This window comes from Phaethon aethereus (genome assembly GCF_964289735.1).
Source record: "Phaethon aethereus genome assembly, chromosome: W".
NCBI lineage: Eukaryota > Metazoa > Chordata > Aves > Phaethontiformes > Phaethontidae > Phaethon > Phaethon aethereus.
Window position 1 is genome coordinate 7,348,394 of NC_138581.1, and position 17,557 is coordinate 7,365,950.

Consider the following 17,557-nt stretch of genomic DNA (forward strand, 5'->3'; position numbering starts at 1 on the left):
CCTCTACATAACGTAAGGGCTGCAAGTATACCTGCAAAAACAACAGGAATCTCACCCTACCTGTTCCCTGTTCTACTATTAGCAATGGTGGAAGAGATGGTATCCTGAAGCAGCTCTGCAAAGTCTACATTCCAAAACAAGTTTTCATTTCTAAAAATTATGATTCAGGTACAAGAGTTGAACAGTACAATTTGGGACAGTTATACTGAAAATTTATTTTGCTGTGTTAAGCAGTTGTTTGGAATGCTTTTGTGCTTCCTTCTATTTGCAGCACTGACAAGAAAAAAGTAGTTATGCACTGAAGGTCTTCTTTCTGTTGAGCACTATATCTCCTAGTACTACCCAGTAAAAATGTAACCCCACTATTAAAAAAAAAGAAGAAATTAGCAAGTCAGTCGATTTTCAAACACTGCATTTGGATTCAAAAGTGACTCTGCACAATCAAACACACAGACTTTACAGTGACAGCTAGAATTAACCTTTCATTATGCACTTGTGTAGAATCTGTTTACAACAATGATTATGAGACAAGATTAGAGGTCTGTCATTTGCAGCTGATCAGATTTTACTAGTTTTATTTATAAATACACAATATATTATATATATTAAAATAAGGCCTATGGAACTTATTCCATCAGTATTATCTCAATACAATATATAACTAGAGATTACTTCTAGATCTGTGCTAACATATTGTTCCACACCGTTCCCTCACTAAAATGACAAAACTAGATTGCAGTAATATGTGTACAAAAATAGGTCCATATTTACAAAGTCTGAGCACCAAAACATCAATGAAAAAAGTAATGAATTGAAACATGCCATTTTCGTCTTCATTTGTTAAAAAGCCTTAAGACAGTTTCTCAAAGGTATCTTGAAACAAGGAGTAAGAGTAATTCTTCATACTTGGATAGGTGTCTCATAGGTCCCAGAGACAGAAAAAAACAGCAGCACTGACTTCTGTAAGCGCTGTTAAAGTATAAGGATAGGACAGCTTTACAATGCCAAGTGAATGAACAGGAGGTTTGATTTTCAAGGGTTATCGTACTTTTTCCATTGATCATTTTAGGTGCATGCTGTGTCTAGGTAGTCGAAATGAGCAATTGATCAGCAGCCAAGAGGATTTATGGCTACGTCAGCTGAAACAGTGGCTGCAACATTTGTATTTTGTCACTGAGAAATTGAGATGTCTGGAAGGAAAACAAAGAATAAATTGTCTGGTTTGGGGTTTGTGTGTTGTTTTTTTTCTTCCCTGCCTCCCCCCACCTGTTGTAAGACAAAAACTTCAGAGTTCTGGATGCTTTCAACTTTCTTCTTTCTGTCTGAGATGTTGCTGAAATGTGAGTGCACAGTTTCTATCAATGTGATAGAAGTAAGCTAACCTACTAACGCTTACCTTAATGAAGGATATTTGATTAGGTCAAGCATTTGGCTTCTACCCACATCAATTCAGCCTGCACTTATTCTAATCATTTACATTTAACAGCACTCCTTTCTGAAGCCAAACATTATCTTTGGCCACTGTAATAGAAGTATGTACACTGACAAACTGTAGTTAGGTCATGCACTTAAGTATTTTCAATTCAAGCTGCTGAAAAAGCAGTGAAAATAATAAAATTTAGAAAGACATTTACAAATGGAATCACTCTCAGGGTAGGTCAGGATTATTGTAGGAATTTTGTAAGAACAGTTTGGTAGGTTTACATTACATACCATACTCTATTCCTAATCCACAACTTATCTGTGGTTAATATTCATAGCACGTTAACATATAATCATGTGTATTGGTATTTTTCATTATAAGATGCATCTACAAAGGATACAAATAAGAATCGTTTCACTTAAGTTTAGCCACGTAAAAGGCACCTAAGCTCTCTATTTTAAAATGTGTGTATATACAACTAAATAGCTGTATGTGTTGTATATATGCAAATATATAGGTACATTAATATATACACATATATACACACACACTTTCAGAGAGTACAGCTCTATTCATCACAGCTTTCTTCAAGTGAGGTAATTCCTGTCTGCAAATACTTACTCAGAAGGCATGCAGATGACTCATTCAGGCATCTAAGTTAATTCTTAAGGGACTGAAGCGAGACAAGATCTTTAGCTGAGTAATCTTTCCTCTCCACTACCTAGATGAACTATTCACAAATAAAATTCCCTCTTAAGAAAGCACACATTTGCAATGACTTCGTGCTCATAGCATAACTACAAGTGGAATCTAAAAAATAATTAAGTTATCACAAAAAGTTGTGCTTTATGAACCTTCATAAAGTACACTCTTAATACTGAAGTGCATAACCTTAATATTCTAGCCAACACTGTCAAAAACTACAAACACAAGCCAAATAGAAAAGGAGAGCAAAAGTTTATCTACTTCCCACAACCATAAGCTTGAATGACAACTTATAAACTACAGTTAGACTTTTTTTTTTAAAAATGTACTTTATGCCCTACAAATCACCTTCCTTTGTCTAACAGTAAAGTGCATTTGTGCATTTTAAAATACAGCTCCCTCCTTTTACTAATTATTCTGTTCAAATGCATATTGTTTTAAATCTACTACTTCACCCTGACAGAAACTGAGGTTCTCAAGTTCTTAAGACAGTTCATCTTTTGCTGTGCATCCTTCTGGGCATTACAGCTTCCATTTCAATTAGATATTGATAGAGTATGAATAAATAGTTTTTAACATACCAGTATAAGTAGTTCGCCAACGTGGAATTTTTGCATGCTCGTGTTATCAAGAAAGTGCAAAGGTCTTGCTGGAAGGGAATTAAGAAAAGCAAAATGAAGTTATACAGAAGTCTGAGCCCCTGGGAGAGAGACAAAGTTAAGGAAAAACCCCAAATAATTGCAGAGAGTTTTGACAGATACATTCCCTTCTAAGAGCTGAATCCAATCCAACCTAATATTTAAATCATATCAGTTTTAATATTACTCCAAAACAAATCCAGCAACAACACTACAAATAAAAACAGGTCTGCTACTACAGTAATCTATTTACCAACATGTTAGAAGTACATGATGTTCTCCAACAATAAATCTTTAACATAAATTTTGTATTTATAATATATTACACTTTCCTCCTATGCAATTATCCCTTGCTGTAAGACTCAACTTCAGAAGGTATTCGCTACCCTGTTTTGCATCTGAAGGATCTTAAAGTCATTAAGATGTTCTACATTTTAACATAAAGAACAAATCTGTAGAGTATACACAGTATTTAGTTGCTTTTTCAAGTTTCAATATTCCCACTAACAAGCAACCTGTGTATCTTTACTGGTATGCTCAACTTGAAGCTTATTTTCTATGAAATACTAAAACCCAAAAGGAAAGACTGGCAACAGGGAATGGATCTTTAGTTCAAAGACCAATTAACTGCACATCAGATTAAAATCAGATTCCCCTCAAACTGTCTTTTCCTTGCATCTTTCCCTCCCTCCAGTCCCATTTTCATTACTCTTCTACTTGTGGTATAAATTGAGTATAATCTTTGGCAGATGTAAAACACCACAGTGGCTCACTTAGGTCCAAAACGATGACACCCACACGAAAGAATATGGCTACAGGAAGAACAGACTGCAGAAACTAAAAAATTTGTGTAAATGTTTTCCATTAAAAAAAACTGCTTTAAAACATGTCAAACATATGCAATTGTCGGTATCTAATCAGAACGTGCTAGCCTTTGCAGTAAATTTCTCCTTTAAAGAAGAGTACCTTAATTTTAGGAAGAATTCAATACCCAGTCCCCCAATTTTGAATAGTGTGACCATGTACATAAATAGATGGCCTGTAAAAAAAATTCAGTTAAGCTATTGCTATTTCTTAGCATTTAGTTTATATTTATATTCTTTGTGCACTTTAAGTAGAAAGATTCAAATATTCACAAATAAAATCTAAAAAAAGTACCAGGTCACTAAAAAGCCTCAAGTATCAAAAATACAAGGTAAAGCATTTAACTTACATCAAGGCTTTCATTGTCTGCAAGCTCCTTTGTCTTAGAAGCAAGAGGTGGTGAGGAAACAGGTGGAACAGGGCTCATGATCTGGGAACTGCATGAAGGAAAGCATGTAATTGGCGTGATTCAAAGTTCTTGCTTGGGGGAAAGGGGCATGCATGGAAATAGCAACATATTTCACATCCACAGCATAAGCAGCTCAGAAAACTGGACATGAAGTATCTTTGAAGATAGTATCTCATGCCTGTTTCAGAACAATCTGCATGAACAGCGCATTTGACAGTTGCAGTTCTGAAAACGGCAAAAATCTGTGCCTGGATAGCTACACAATTTATGTCTGTGAAGGACATTCGCATACATCAAATTTAGCATTTTGTTTCATCTTCCATAAAAAAATAAGCAGACACAGGTGGGAATTTAGCAAATCCACATTTCCAGGATATGCTTTTTTGAAATGTTCTTAAGATGAAATTGCTAATACGCAACACCTGCAAGCACTCATCTCTAGAGCGCAATTACACACAACAGAGGAGACAAACCCAATGCTTGCAAGAAAAAAAAAAAAAATCAGACAGTAAATTTACCTGAAAGGAAGTAATCAAACAGCTCTACTAATGTCTAAGTGTCACGGCAGCCTCAAAATACACCACACATTCCAGGACACCCACCCTACAGCTTAGCAGCAAGATCAATGAGCAGCAGTATACTTGTAACATGAAAAGCATAGCCTAGCGACACAAGTGATTACACACTGAAGCTTAAGACTAAAAATGCTAGAAATTTGTATTAAATATTCATAGGAGACTCCAGTTAACCAAGATGGTTTGCACCTTTCTTAATACCATATTAATCCTGTATTTCAGTCTTTCTTTTGGATTCTTGCAAGAATAAAAAATGTGCTTCCCTAGCTCCTTCGCATTTACAGGATTCTCCCTACACCTTCTTTTGCACAAGCAGGAAAAAATTTCTTTCCATTTCAGACTGATCGGAGTTTTAGATCCTTATTCTTTAATGGAAGCGCGAAGCGAAGCCTCATACAACAACTTCGTTGAAGATATCCTAACTTTTGCAACAGAAAGCAAGTAATGCCAGTGTTCTTCCTGCTCTCCAGAAGCTGGCTTCCTTTACATGTGGCAAGGTCAAAGGCCACAACTTCAAAATGAAGAATGTTTTCTCCATAAACTATCTGTAGTCAGGAAATACATTCCATGTAAACTGAGGGTTAATTTTTTTTTTATGTCACTGCTTCAGATTATAAAATAGGACATGCAATGGTCCCTAAAAAGGAGGAAGAATTTGAGGGCTTACAATGTTACATGTTTCTGATTTTCTACTGGAAATCTAAGCTTCTTACCTGTCTATTTCTGCACCATTAGTTCCAGATGTCGTCATGCTTTCTGACATTGAACCTTGACTGTCCCTCTTGCTAGGTTCCAGTCCATTCTTTATGTCATCAAAGTTTTCATATTTCAATGCCTGGACTAACTGTAGCAGGTACATCAGCAAATCCTCATGGAGGAAAAAAAAATGAAAATTAGTTGAAGATGTCAGTCAAAGCTGACTAGGACTCCATATATTTTTACAAATCTAATTTATAAAAAAACCTTAGGATTTAGTGTCCTGTAAAGAAATGGAAATTGGGGTCTCCCTAGCAAGCAATATACAATAGAAAAACTGATGTAGGATGAAGTTTGACTCCCAAAAGATACTGAATTACCATACTACTAATTTTTTGTTCCTCAAAAGGTAGTAAGTGCTAATTAAGTAAATATTTAAGTGCAATTACTACTTTAAATTTCTCTTAGTTAAGCTGCCCTTCTTGCTTCCAGCATCCACAAAATAAACCTTACAGTCTGTGGCTCCCTGTCCTGGTTTCAGCCAGGATAGAGCTGGTTTTCCTCACAGAAGCTAGTGTGAGACTGTGTTTTGGATTTGGGATGAGGAACTGTTGATAATTTGCTGATGTTTTGGGTTGTTGCTGAGCCGTCAAGGACAGTCCAGCTTCTTGTGCTGGCCTGCCAGCGAGCAGGCTGGGGGTGCACGGGGAGCTGGGAGGGGACACAGCCGGGACAGCTGACCCAGACTGGCCAAAGAGATATTCCCTACCATCCGACGTCATGCCCAGTACATAAACTGGAGTTGGCCGGGGGGGCGGAAATCGCTGCTCGGGGACGGGCTGTCGATCACGGGGTGGTGAGCAATTTCTGTATTGGGCCTCACTTGTTCTTGTACATTCCTTTGTTGGTATTATCATTATTGTTCCCTTCTTTCTTTCTGTCCTATTAAACCGTGTTTATCTCAACCCACGAGGTTTTTCCTAATTCTCTCCCCCGTCCCACTGCGGGAGGGAGAGTGAGCGAGCGGCTGCGTGGTGCTTAGTTGCCAGCTGGGGCTAAACCACAACAGTCCTTTTTGGCGCCCAACGTGGGGCCTGAGGCTTGAGATAATAACGGTTGCAGGTCACAATATCAGTTTATTTGATTTGCATCATGTTCTCGTCTTTGCTGTACATGTTAAGGATCGGTGTTGGTTTCTGCGGGCTGCTGTACTCTGCAATGATTAGTAATGTCTCGCCTGTGAATTTTGTTTTTAGAGCACTGACCTTGAGCTTAATGTGGTATCATCTGAGCTCTGTACTAAAGCCGTTACTGTATTTTGGCTACAGTCTTGTGGAGACAATTAGCAATTATACTTCTGCCTCTGAAAGGTTTTTTATGGAGGAAATGCAGAGTGGTACCTTTGCTACCCTCTATCATAACATTTCCTCCTTCATCACAATAATTTTTCAGTATTTTGAACACCCTTGGCTGGTTAAAATACCTCTATTGCTACTTCTGGGGAACATGGTTTCGGTTTTGTCTAAGGTTGGCAAGCAATTTAAGAATATCACCCGGAGATCTGCCCCAAGGCTGGATAGTTATGAATGGCAGGGTGTGTGGAACAGCATGGGCAAATGCCTGGGGCGGTGGGCACCTCCGGTGTTTTGGAGCTTCACTCCCGAACAAGTGCAGAATCCTGATAAACTAGCAGAATATCTGGAAGAAGTATGCTGTCAGCCTGGCAGCTCCAAGGAGACACAAATCATTGCCATGTGCTGGGGCCTGGCCCATGCCTACCGAACCCTATTTAACACTATGCAAAGGGGAGAGAGGCTCTCTGGGTCTGATGGCAATGTGGCAGGCACTGTGACTACTCCAACCCCTGTGGCAGGCACTGTCACTACTCCCACTCCCACGGCGGGCACTGCCACTACTCCAACCCCCACGGCGGGCACTGTAGCTACTCAGACTGTTGCAGCTGAACCAGAGAACCAGCCCATCCCGGTATCAGTTGCCCCTGTACAAAAGAAGAAATCTTGGAAGCGGAAGTCAGCTCGTTTAGTAAGGGAGGAGGAAGATTCTGCTAAGAAGGAGCCAGAGGAAGAGAGTGAGGAGGCAGAGTGCTCTGAAGCAGGGCCATCACAAGCACGGAAGAGGGAAGAGAGCGAGTCATCACTTGAAGAGGAGGAAGAGGAAGAACTTATAAAAGAGACGGTAACTACCCGATCTCTATCCCTGAGTAAATTGCGAGATATGCGAAAGGATTTCAGCCATCGTCCAGGTGAGCACATTGTCACCTGGCTGCTCCGATGCTGGGATAATGGGGCCAGTAGCCTGGAATTAGAGGGTAGGGAAGCCAAGCAGCTGGGATCCCTTTCTAGGGAAGGGGGCATTGACAAAGCAATTGGAAAAGGTGCACGAGTCCTCAGCCTCTGGAGACGACTCCTGTTGGGTGTGAAGGAAAGGTACCCCTTCAAGGAAGATGTTCTATGTCACCCAGGCAAGTGGACCACCATGGAGAAAGGTATCCAGTACCTGAGGGAGCTAGCGGTGCTGGAAGTGATTTATGGTGACTTGGACAATGGACAATCATCCAAAGATCCAGATGAAGTCAATTGCACGCAACCTATGTGGCGGAAGTTTGTACGGAGTGCACCATCATCATATGCCAACTCATTAGCAGTAATGGCCTGGAAGGACGGAGAGAGACCAACGGTGGATGAATTGGCTGGCCAACTCCGGCAATACGAAGAAAGTCTCTCTTCCTCCCTACGGGCCTGTGTCTCTGCTATAGAGAAACTGTCCCGAGAGTTCCGGCAATTCAAAGAGGATATGCCCTACCCTCCACCCATACGGACCAGTGTCTCAGCCATTAGGAGTAAGCGCTCTTCTGTTCAAGAGAGAAGATACAGAGGATACACACCACGAGCCACCCTGTGGTTTCAATTGCGTGACTACGGAGAGGACATGAGGAGGTGGGATGGAAAACCTACCTCGACCCTAGAGGCACGAGTACGCGAGCTGCAAGGAAAAACAATTACAAAAGGGCGTTCAGGTTCCTCGAAGAAAATCGTCGCTCCACTTTCCAGTGGGCAGCTTCCCAGAAAGAATAGAAGAGCTGATCTCACCTCTGATCCTCTTGAAGGGACTTCTGATTCCTATTTACAAGAAGTGGGTAACGAGTACTATGAGCAGGATTAGAGGGGCCCTGCCTCCAGCCAGGCGGAGGAGAGGGACAACCGAGTTTATTGGACTGTGTGGATTAGATGGCCTGGCACATCAGACCCACAGGAATATAAGGCTTTAGTGGATACTGGTGCACAATGTACCCTGGTGCCATCAAGCCATATAGGGGCAGAGCCCATCTGTATTTCCAGAGTGACAGGGGGATCCCAACAGCTGACTGTACTGGAGGCTGAAGTGAGCCTAACTGGGAATGAGTGGCAGAAGCACCCCATTGTGACTGGCCCGGAGGCTCCGTGCATCCTGGGCATAGACTACCTCAGCAGAGGGTATTTCAAGGACCCAAAAGGGTACCGGTGGGCTTTTGGTATAGCTGCCTTGGAGACGGAAGAAATTAAACAGCTGTCCACCTTGCCTGGTCTCTCAGAGGACCCTTCTGTGGTGGGGTTGCTCAGGGTCAAAGAACAACAGGTGCCGATCGCTACCACAACAGTGCACCGGCGGCAATATCGCACCAACAGAGACTCCCTGATCTCCATCCATGAGCTGATTCGTCGGCTGGAGAGCCAAGGAGTGATCAGCAAGACTCGCTCACCCTTTAACAGCCCCATATGGCCAGTGAGAAAGTCTAATGGAGAGTGGAGACTGACAGTAGACTATCGTGGCCTGAATGAAGTCACGCCGCCACTGAGCGCTGCTGTGCCGGACATGCTAGAACTTCAATATGAACTGGAGTCAAAGGCAGCCAAGTGGTACGCCACCATTGATATTGCTAACGCGTTTTTCTCGATCCCTTTGGCGGCAGAGTGCAGGCCACAGTTTGCTTTCACCTGGAGGGGTGTCCAATACACCTGGAATCGACTTCCCCAGGGGTGGAAACACAGCCCTACCATTTGCCATGGGCTGATACAAACTGCATTGGAACAGGGTGAAGCTCCAGAGCATCTGCAATACATTGATGACATCATCGTATGGGGCAACACAGCAGAAGAAGTTTTCGAGAAAGGGAAGAAAATAATTCAAGTACTTCTGAAAGCTGGTTTTGCTCTAAAACAAATTAAAGTCAAGGGACCTGCACAAGAGATCCAGTTTTTAGGAATAAAATGGCAAGATGGACGTTGACAGATCCCAACGGATGTGATCAACAAAATAACAGCTATGTCTCCACCAACTAGCAAAAAAGAAACACAAGCATTTTTGGGTGTTGTGGGTTTCTGGAGAATGCATATTCCAAATTACAGTCTGATTGTAAGCCCTCTTTATCAAGTGACCCGGAAGAAGAACGATTTTAAATGGGGCCCTGAGCAACGACAAGCCTTCGAACAAATCAAACAGGAGATAGTTCATGCCGTAGCCCTCGGGCCAGTCCGGGCAGGACAAGATGTTAAAAATGTGCTCTACACGGCAGCCGGGGAGAATGGCCCTACCTGGAGTCTCTGGCAGAAGGCACCAGGAGAGACTCGAGGTCGACCTCTCGGGTTTTGGAGTCGAGGATATAGGGGATCTGAGTCCCGCTATACTCCAACTGAAAAGGAGATACTGGCAGCATACGAAGGAGTTCGAGCTGCCTCAGAAGTGGTTGGTACTGAAGCACAGCTCCTCCTGGCACCCCGACTGCCGGTGCTGGGCTGGATGTTCAAAGGGAGGGTCCCCTCTACGCATCATGCGACTGATGCTACGTGGAGTAAGTGGGTCGCGCTTATTACACAGCGGGCTCGAATAGGAAACCTTAATCGCCCGGGAATCTTGGAAGTGATCATGGACTGGCCAGAAGGCAAAGATTTTGGAATATCACCGGAAGAGGAGGTGGCGCGTGCTGAAGAGGCTCCACCATATAATGAACTGCCAGAGAACGAAAGGCAATATGCCCTCTTTACTGATGGGTCCTGTCGTATTGTAGGCAAACATCGAAGGTGGAAAGCTGCTGTATGGAGCCCTATACGACGAGTTGCAGAAGTGGCTGAAGGACAAGGTGAATCACGTCAGTTTGCGGAGGTGAAAGCCATCCAGCTGGCTTTAGATATTGCCGAACGAGAAAAATGGCCAGTACTCTATCTTTATACTGACTCATGGATGGTAGCAAATGCTCTATGGGGGTGGCTGCAGCAATGGAAGCAGAGCAACTGGCAACGCAGAGGCAAGCCCATCTGGGCTGCTGAATTGTGGCAAGATATTGCTGCCCGACTAGAGAATCTCGTCATAAAAGTACGTCACGTAGATGCTCACGTACCCAAGAGTCGGGCCACCGAAGAACATCAAAACAACCATCAGGTGGATCAGGCTGCTAAGATTGAAGTGGCTCAGGTGGATCTGGACTGGCAACATAAGGGTGAATTATTTATAGCTCGGTGGGCCCATGACACCTCAGGCCATCAGGGAAGAGATGCAACATATAGATGGGCTCGGGATCGAGGGGTGGACCTGACCATGGATGCTATTGCACAGGTTATCCATGAATGTGAAACGTGTGCTGCGATCAAACAAGCCAAGCGGTTAAAGCCTCTCTGGTATGAAGGACGATGGTTGAAATATAAATATGGGGAGGCCTGGCAGATTGACTATATCACACTTCCACAAACTCGCCAAGGCAAGCGCTATGTGCTTACCATGGTGGAAGCAACCACCGGATGGCTGGAAACATACCCTGTGCCCCATGCCACCGCCCGGAACACTATCCTGGGCCTTGAAAAGCAAGTCTTATGGCGACATGGCACCCCCGAAAGAATTGAGTCAGACAATGGGACTCATTTCCGAAACAACCTCATAGACACCTGGGCCAAAGAGCACGGCATTGAGTGGGTGTATCACATCCCCTATCATGCACCAGCTTCCGGAAAAATTGAACGATACAACGGACTGTTAAAGACTACACTGAGAGCAATGGGTGATGGGACATTCAAAAATTGGGATAAACATTTAGCCAAAGCCACCTGGTTAGTCAACACTAGGGGATCTACTAATAGAGCCGGCCCTGCCCAATCAAAACTTCTACGTACTGTAGAAGGGGATAAAGTCCCTGTGGTGCATGTGAGAAACATGCTGGGGAAGACAGTCTGGGTTACTCCTGCATTAGGAAAAGGCAAACCCATTCGTGGGATTGCCTTTGCCCAGGGACCTGGGTGCACTTGGTGGGTAATGCGGAAGGATGGGGAAGTCCGATGTGTACCTCAAGGAGACTTGATTTTGGGTGAAAACAGTCAATGATTTGAATTGTATTATGTTAATTGTTCAGTATGACATTACTACTATGGCTGCTATCTACCATATCAATGGTATTACAGTAAGAATCACCCAGACTGATGAAGAATGAGCTTCACTGAAACCAAGCAACATGCAGCAGTGATGAAACCAGAACTGGCTTCAGCAGCTTGCGCCCAACAAATCCCTCGAGATCGACATCTTCGACCTGCAGATCATGGACATGGACCGTGCCAGATGACAATCCAACACCACATACCATCTCCCCTGCCCTGAGAGACTGCTATGATGGATGAAGCCCAGAGTCATGGACTGACTGAACTCCATAGACATTTTAAAGTGATGGCCCATGGACTAAGAGAGTGATATCTGTGTGTATATATTAAAAGACAGGAAGAGTAATAATGAATAATTGGAATGTATTGAAAAGTATAGGACCTGGGCATGACGTAAATGGTATGGAATAAGGGGTGGATACTGTCCTGGTTTCAGCCAGGATAGAGCTGGTTTTCCTCACAGAAGCTAGTGTGAGACTGTGTTTTGGATTTGGGATGAGGAACTGTTGATAATGTGCTGATGTTTTGGGTTGTTGCTGAGCCGTCAAGGACAGTCCAGCTTCTTGTGCTGGCCTGCCAGCGAGCAGGCTGGGGGTGCACGGGGAGCTGGGAGGGGACACAGCCAGGACAGCTGACCCAGACTGGCCAAAGAGATATTCCCTACCATCCGACGTCATGCCCAGTACATAAACTGGAGTTGGCCGGGGGGGCGGAAATCGCTGCTCGGGGACGGGCTGTCGATCACGGGGTGGTGAGCAATTTCTGTATTGGGCCTCACTTGTTCTTGTACATTCCTTTGTTGGTATTATCATTATTGTTCCCTTCTTTCTTTCTGTCCTATTAAACCGTGTTTATCTCAACCCACGAGGTTTTTCCTAATTCTCTCCCCCGTCCCACTGCGGGAGGGGGAGTGAGCGAGCGGCTGCGTGGTGCTTAGTTGCCAGCTGGGGCTAAACCACGACACTCCCAAAAAGAAAATTCAAGCTTAAAATCTAGAACTTGGTGCCAGGAATTCAGATTATCTCCTCTCCCATGCACTAAGTTTTTTTTTTTTTTTTAATCCTTTGTGTAGCTATCTATTTTAGATTGAAGATTAGAATCTTTATCACCTTCTGTTTATAATGAATTTGTTCCCTCTACTATTACACTTGCTCCATTTAGTTGCCTTCAAATATTTTGTAAAAGGTACATTTTTACAGTCCAAGCAGCATGACCTTGGCTATTGATGCAGGTTTGCAAAAATTCTATGTATTTATGCTCCTTATTTTAAACTCTATTGATTGCCAAGGATTCAGGAGTTATGGTAATATATTTAAAATATGTTTTTTTACTGTCAAAAGAAAATAAAATATAATTAAAATTTAACAGATGAGCATCTATTAAGTGGGCTCTACTCACAAATCACAGCTCATCATATTCTAATCAGTATACAACACCTTATTTGCACAGATGCTTTGCTACTCACTTTTTTTAGCAAGAGAGTATAATGATATACTTCCATTTACCAGGTGGATTTGTTGGAAATCTTTTAGCAGACTATTGAAGTTCAGAGCACTTCTACGCAGGTTAACATTCAAAATTTATCACTGGTTTCTGGGGAGAACATATGGTTGTTTCACCTTGTTTGACAAGCCAGCTATCACTGGCTGTTCACACTAAGACAATTAGCAATGAGTGCCACTCAATAATGTGAAGACTTTGCTCCATAAAGAGCTTATAGTAAATACCATCACAGTGAATTTAATTTTCTTTTTAGTTTTCCATCACTATTAAATCACTTAAGTGCCTTAAAAAGCAGCAAACATTTAAAGTACTCAATGAGACTAAAAATTCTGAGACCAGCTGACTTGCACAAGTACCCACAGACCAATTAATACCTCATCATCAGCCTGCTGAAGCCTGGCAACAGCATACCGCCGAACCGTTGGGTTGGTGAAGTGAGACGACAGAAGTTCTAGAGAGTCTTCCACATCCATGGGCTTCCACTTGCCCAGCAGCTCCAGTGCTTGCTTTGCCTCTTGTGGTAGGTCCCAGTTGACACATTTTAAGAATTTTGTCAAAGCCTCAATAGAAAGAAATTGGACAAATAATCAGTGAAAAGAAAGGTTGAACAAATGATTCAGAACAAAATATAAACTATTTCAGTTGGAAGGAACCTACAATGATCACCTAGTCCAACTCCCTGACCAATTCAGCGCTGACTAAAAGTTAAAGCATGTTGTTAAGGGTATTGTCCACACGCCTCTAACACTGACAGGCTTGGGGCATCGACCACCTCTCCAGGAAGCCTGTTCCAGTGTCTGACCACCCTTTTGGTAAATAAATGCTTCCTAATATCCAGTCTAAACCTCCCCTGGCGCAACTTGGAACCATGCCCGTGCATCCTGTCACTGGATCCCAGGGAGATCAGCACCTCCGTCTCCACGTTCCCTCCTCAGGGAGCTGTAAAGAGCAATAAGGTTGTCCCTCAGCCTCCTTTTCTCCAAACTAGACAAGTCCAAAGTCCTTAGCCATTCCTCATAGGACATTCCTTCCAGCCCTTTCACTGGCTTTGTTGCCCTCTTCTGGACACAGTCAAGGACCTTCACATCCTTCTTAAATTGTGGGGCCCAGAACTGCAGACAATACTCAAGGTGAGGCTGCACTAATGCTGAACACAGTGGGATAATCACCTCTTTTGACCGGCTGGTTCATCATACTGTGTTTGATGCACCCCAGAATGTGGTTCACACTCTTGGCTACCAGGGCACACTGCAGACTCATATTGAGCCTGGTGTCGACCAGTACCCTCAGAACCCTTTCTGCAGGGATGTTCTCTAGCCACTCCTCTCCCAGCTTATACTTGTGCCCAGCATTACTCCATCCTAGGTGCAGAATCTGGCATTTTGACTTGTTAAATTTCATCACATTAACAACAGCCCAATGCTCCAGTCTATCTAGATCCCTCTTGCAAGGCCTCTTGTCCCTCAAGAGAGTCAATAGCACCTCCCAGTTTCACATCATCATCAAACTTGCTTCATGGTGCATTCAATTCCTGCATCTAGATCACTGATACATTGAACAGGACTGGCCCTAGAATTGAATGCTGAGGAACAGTACTGGCGAATGGTTGCCAGTCCAGTGTAGCCCCATTCTCAACATCCCTTTGAGCTCTACCTTTCAGCCAGTTCCTCACCTAGTGCACCGTGAACCTGCTCATCTCACAGTTGGACAATTTATCCAGAAGGATGCTGTGAAATTAATGTTTCACATTAAGGTAGAATTAGATTCAGACTGTATTTATATAAGCAAAGACCTGAGATCTTACTCTTTAATAATTTTTCCTTGCTGAAGACAAAATTGGCAACATTGGTATTTTAAGCCGAGTCAGTATTTGTAGAAAGACTGCTGTAGGAACAGCCAGTTCATATGATATAAGAGGGAAAATTACAGTCACCAATTTTTAAATCAGTTACACTGTAGAAAAAGTTAAAATAATCTTGACTAGCTTTTAAGACACTGAAGCTCTGTATCTCTGCAAGGACAGAACATTGTAGAATGAGTACCAGATGAAGCACCTCTTGCATTAATAAGTCCTCTCAAATGAGTCAACTTACCTTCTCTTGATTAGTAAGGTAATATCTGAATTTCCAAACTAGATCCTGTTCCTCATATGTTAGCTGCTTTGTCGGTGGATAACTCACTATGATCTATTAGATACACAGTCAGAAAGTGAGTTTAAAAACATGAACAAGCATAATCAACAAGTTAACAGACTACACTGTGACAAAGCACAACACTGACAACACACAAAAATAGGTAGAAAAAAAAGCAACTTTCCAACAACACAAAGTTCTCATGCTGTCATGGTGATGCTCCTCAGTTATGTGCTTGACTGAACTGGCAGCATAGGCAAACATACAGTTACTTTAAGACTACCATTAACACCTACATGGCATGTGCACAATATGCATTCTTCCCCTCCCAAACCTGTTTTAAAAGAAAAAGCACAAGTACCTTCTCCTCCTTTCTGAGTAGGACCCATCTAAATAAGCACTTGTAAGAAGCACTTGACATTTCTTCATTATTGATTTTCTTAAACAGAAATGAACTGTATTTTTCTTAAATTGTCACCATATACTATTACCAACCTACCTAATAAAATTGAATTTAGTCATCATACAACTGACTTACATTAAGCTGATCTCGTGTAGCTGCATTAGGCTTCAGATCATGATCAGAAGGTCCACTTCTTAAACTTCGAGCAAGCTTGTGATGTTTGCTTTCTACTAAGTTCTCCTAAATGCAGAGGGTAAGTCTGTATTTATAAATATTTAAACTCCAGCAAAAATTACTACTGAAATGACACCATCTAGCAAAGACTCACCAGTATCTTGAATAAAGCAGGAGAATTAAAATTCATATCTAAAACTACAGTGTCTTGTGGATTTTTTTCTGTTGTTTTAGAAGAAATTCCTTCAATAATATGTGGAGAGTCATTGGGGATTTTGAGGTTTTCTTTTGTGTTTTTTTGGGGGGGAGGGGGAGGTTGGGGTTTTTTGGGGTTGGGTTTTGGTTTTTTGTTTGTTTGTTTGTTTTTTTACTTTACGCAATTTACAAACCCTATCTTACCTTTTGGTGAATTGCTGCAAAACGCAAGCGTTTCATTCAACACATCTGTGATTTAGACAGCACTCAAACGTGCTAGCTGCTTTATAAACATTTTTAGGATGTTTGCAGTATAAAGCTTTGTATGCAAGAAAAACTTTTCAAAAGTTTTCCCACTGTTAATACCATGTTAGCAACAGTAGGAGCCACAGTGTCCATGAGACCCCAGCAGCCAAGGCAGTTTTCAGCATTATCAGACTTGCTCTTGCAGTGTTAGATTACACAGTGCTCAAACAGTGTCGCCAGTAGAAGCCCACTTACATTAAGGTTCCCAAAGCTGCCAATACCAGTCCCACTGAATTGGCTTCCACAATAATGGAAATCTTTTCTAGAACTGTATTTAGGCACTGTCTACATGAAAGACAACATACAAGAGAGTGTAGGGAGAAAATATTTTAACAGATGAAGTGACCAAGAGTTACTGCACCTTGCTCTCAATTTCTTTTCTTCAGCTCCCTCTTACCTGATATTCCCACCCTCTGACCTCTTCTGCCAACAAATCCCCCTTTTCTGCTTTCCTACACCTCAAAAGCAAGCACTTCAGGTATTCAAAAGAGGAGATGAACATAAACATTAAATCAATTCTTGTATTTTACTCTAGCAACAGGAAAAAAAATTACAAAAAGTCAAACCCACTGATATTTCTCAACTGGTCAAATACATTATTCCACTGGAATTTTAAAATATTGAAGGCAGCAATATAGGCAAGTTTTCATTTCCGTTTATGAAAACTTCAACAAAAACACTATAATACATGTTGCCCTGCCTGAAGCATGCTTACCATAGACATCTGGGGATCTGGAATCTTAACTATTTCAGAACTTGTTAAAATTGGAGATGACTCATCACCATCCTGAATGACAAAAAGTAAAAGGCATATTAAACATCTCAAGTTTTAGGAAAAATACATGTCATATTAATGTATTGTGAATTATATCACAGTGAAAGAACAATGCAACTCCACCTTCCTGACTTTTGATAGTTATAAAGGGGAAAACAGAAAATTCTTTTTCTTGTAAGTTTTTGCCAGATGATAAACAAGATGGCAAGTCAGCTGAGGTTTCATCCAAGGAGACACAGCTTGGCAACTCACTACTCTGCTGGCACAAAGGCGAGTGGAGAAATTTGCCATTACCATTACATGTGTCCTCTGGAAGCACAAAGAGAAACCACATCAGGAT

The 17,557-nt window shown here is 42.2% G+C and overlaps 1 protein-coding gene across 1 annotated transcript in view; it reads right to left on the reverse strand.

The window, feature by feature from the left end:
* The window catches only part of LOC309415122 (phosphatidylinositol 3-kinase catalytic subunit type 3), a gene marked incomplete at both ends in the record, with an annotated part of 75,730 nt that overhangs the window by 38,952 nt on the left and 19,221 nt on the right, over nt 1–17,557 (reverse strand). The window contains 8 exons of the mRNA XM_082012570.1: nt 2,710–2,777; nt 3,980–4,067; nt 5,328–5,482; nt 13,607–13,792; nt 15,326–15,418; nt 15,903–16,007; nt 16,638–16,727; nt 17,158–17,229. Of these exons, the coding sequence (XP_081868696.1) occupies nt 2,710–2,777; nt 3,980–4,067; nt 5,328–5,482; nt 13,607–13,792; nt 15,326–15,418; nt 15,903–16,007; nt 16,638–16,727; nt 17,158–17,229 (857 nt within the window). The remainder of the gene's footprint in view (nt 1–2,709; nt 2,778–3,979; nt 4,068–5,327; nt 5,483–13,606; nt 13,793–15,325; nt 15,419–15,902; nt 16,008–16,637; nt 16,728–17,157; nt 17,230–17,557) is intronic.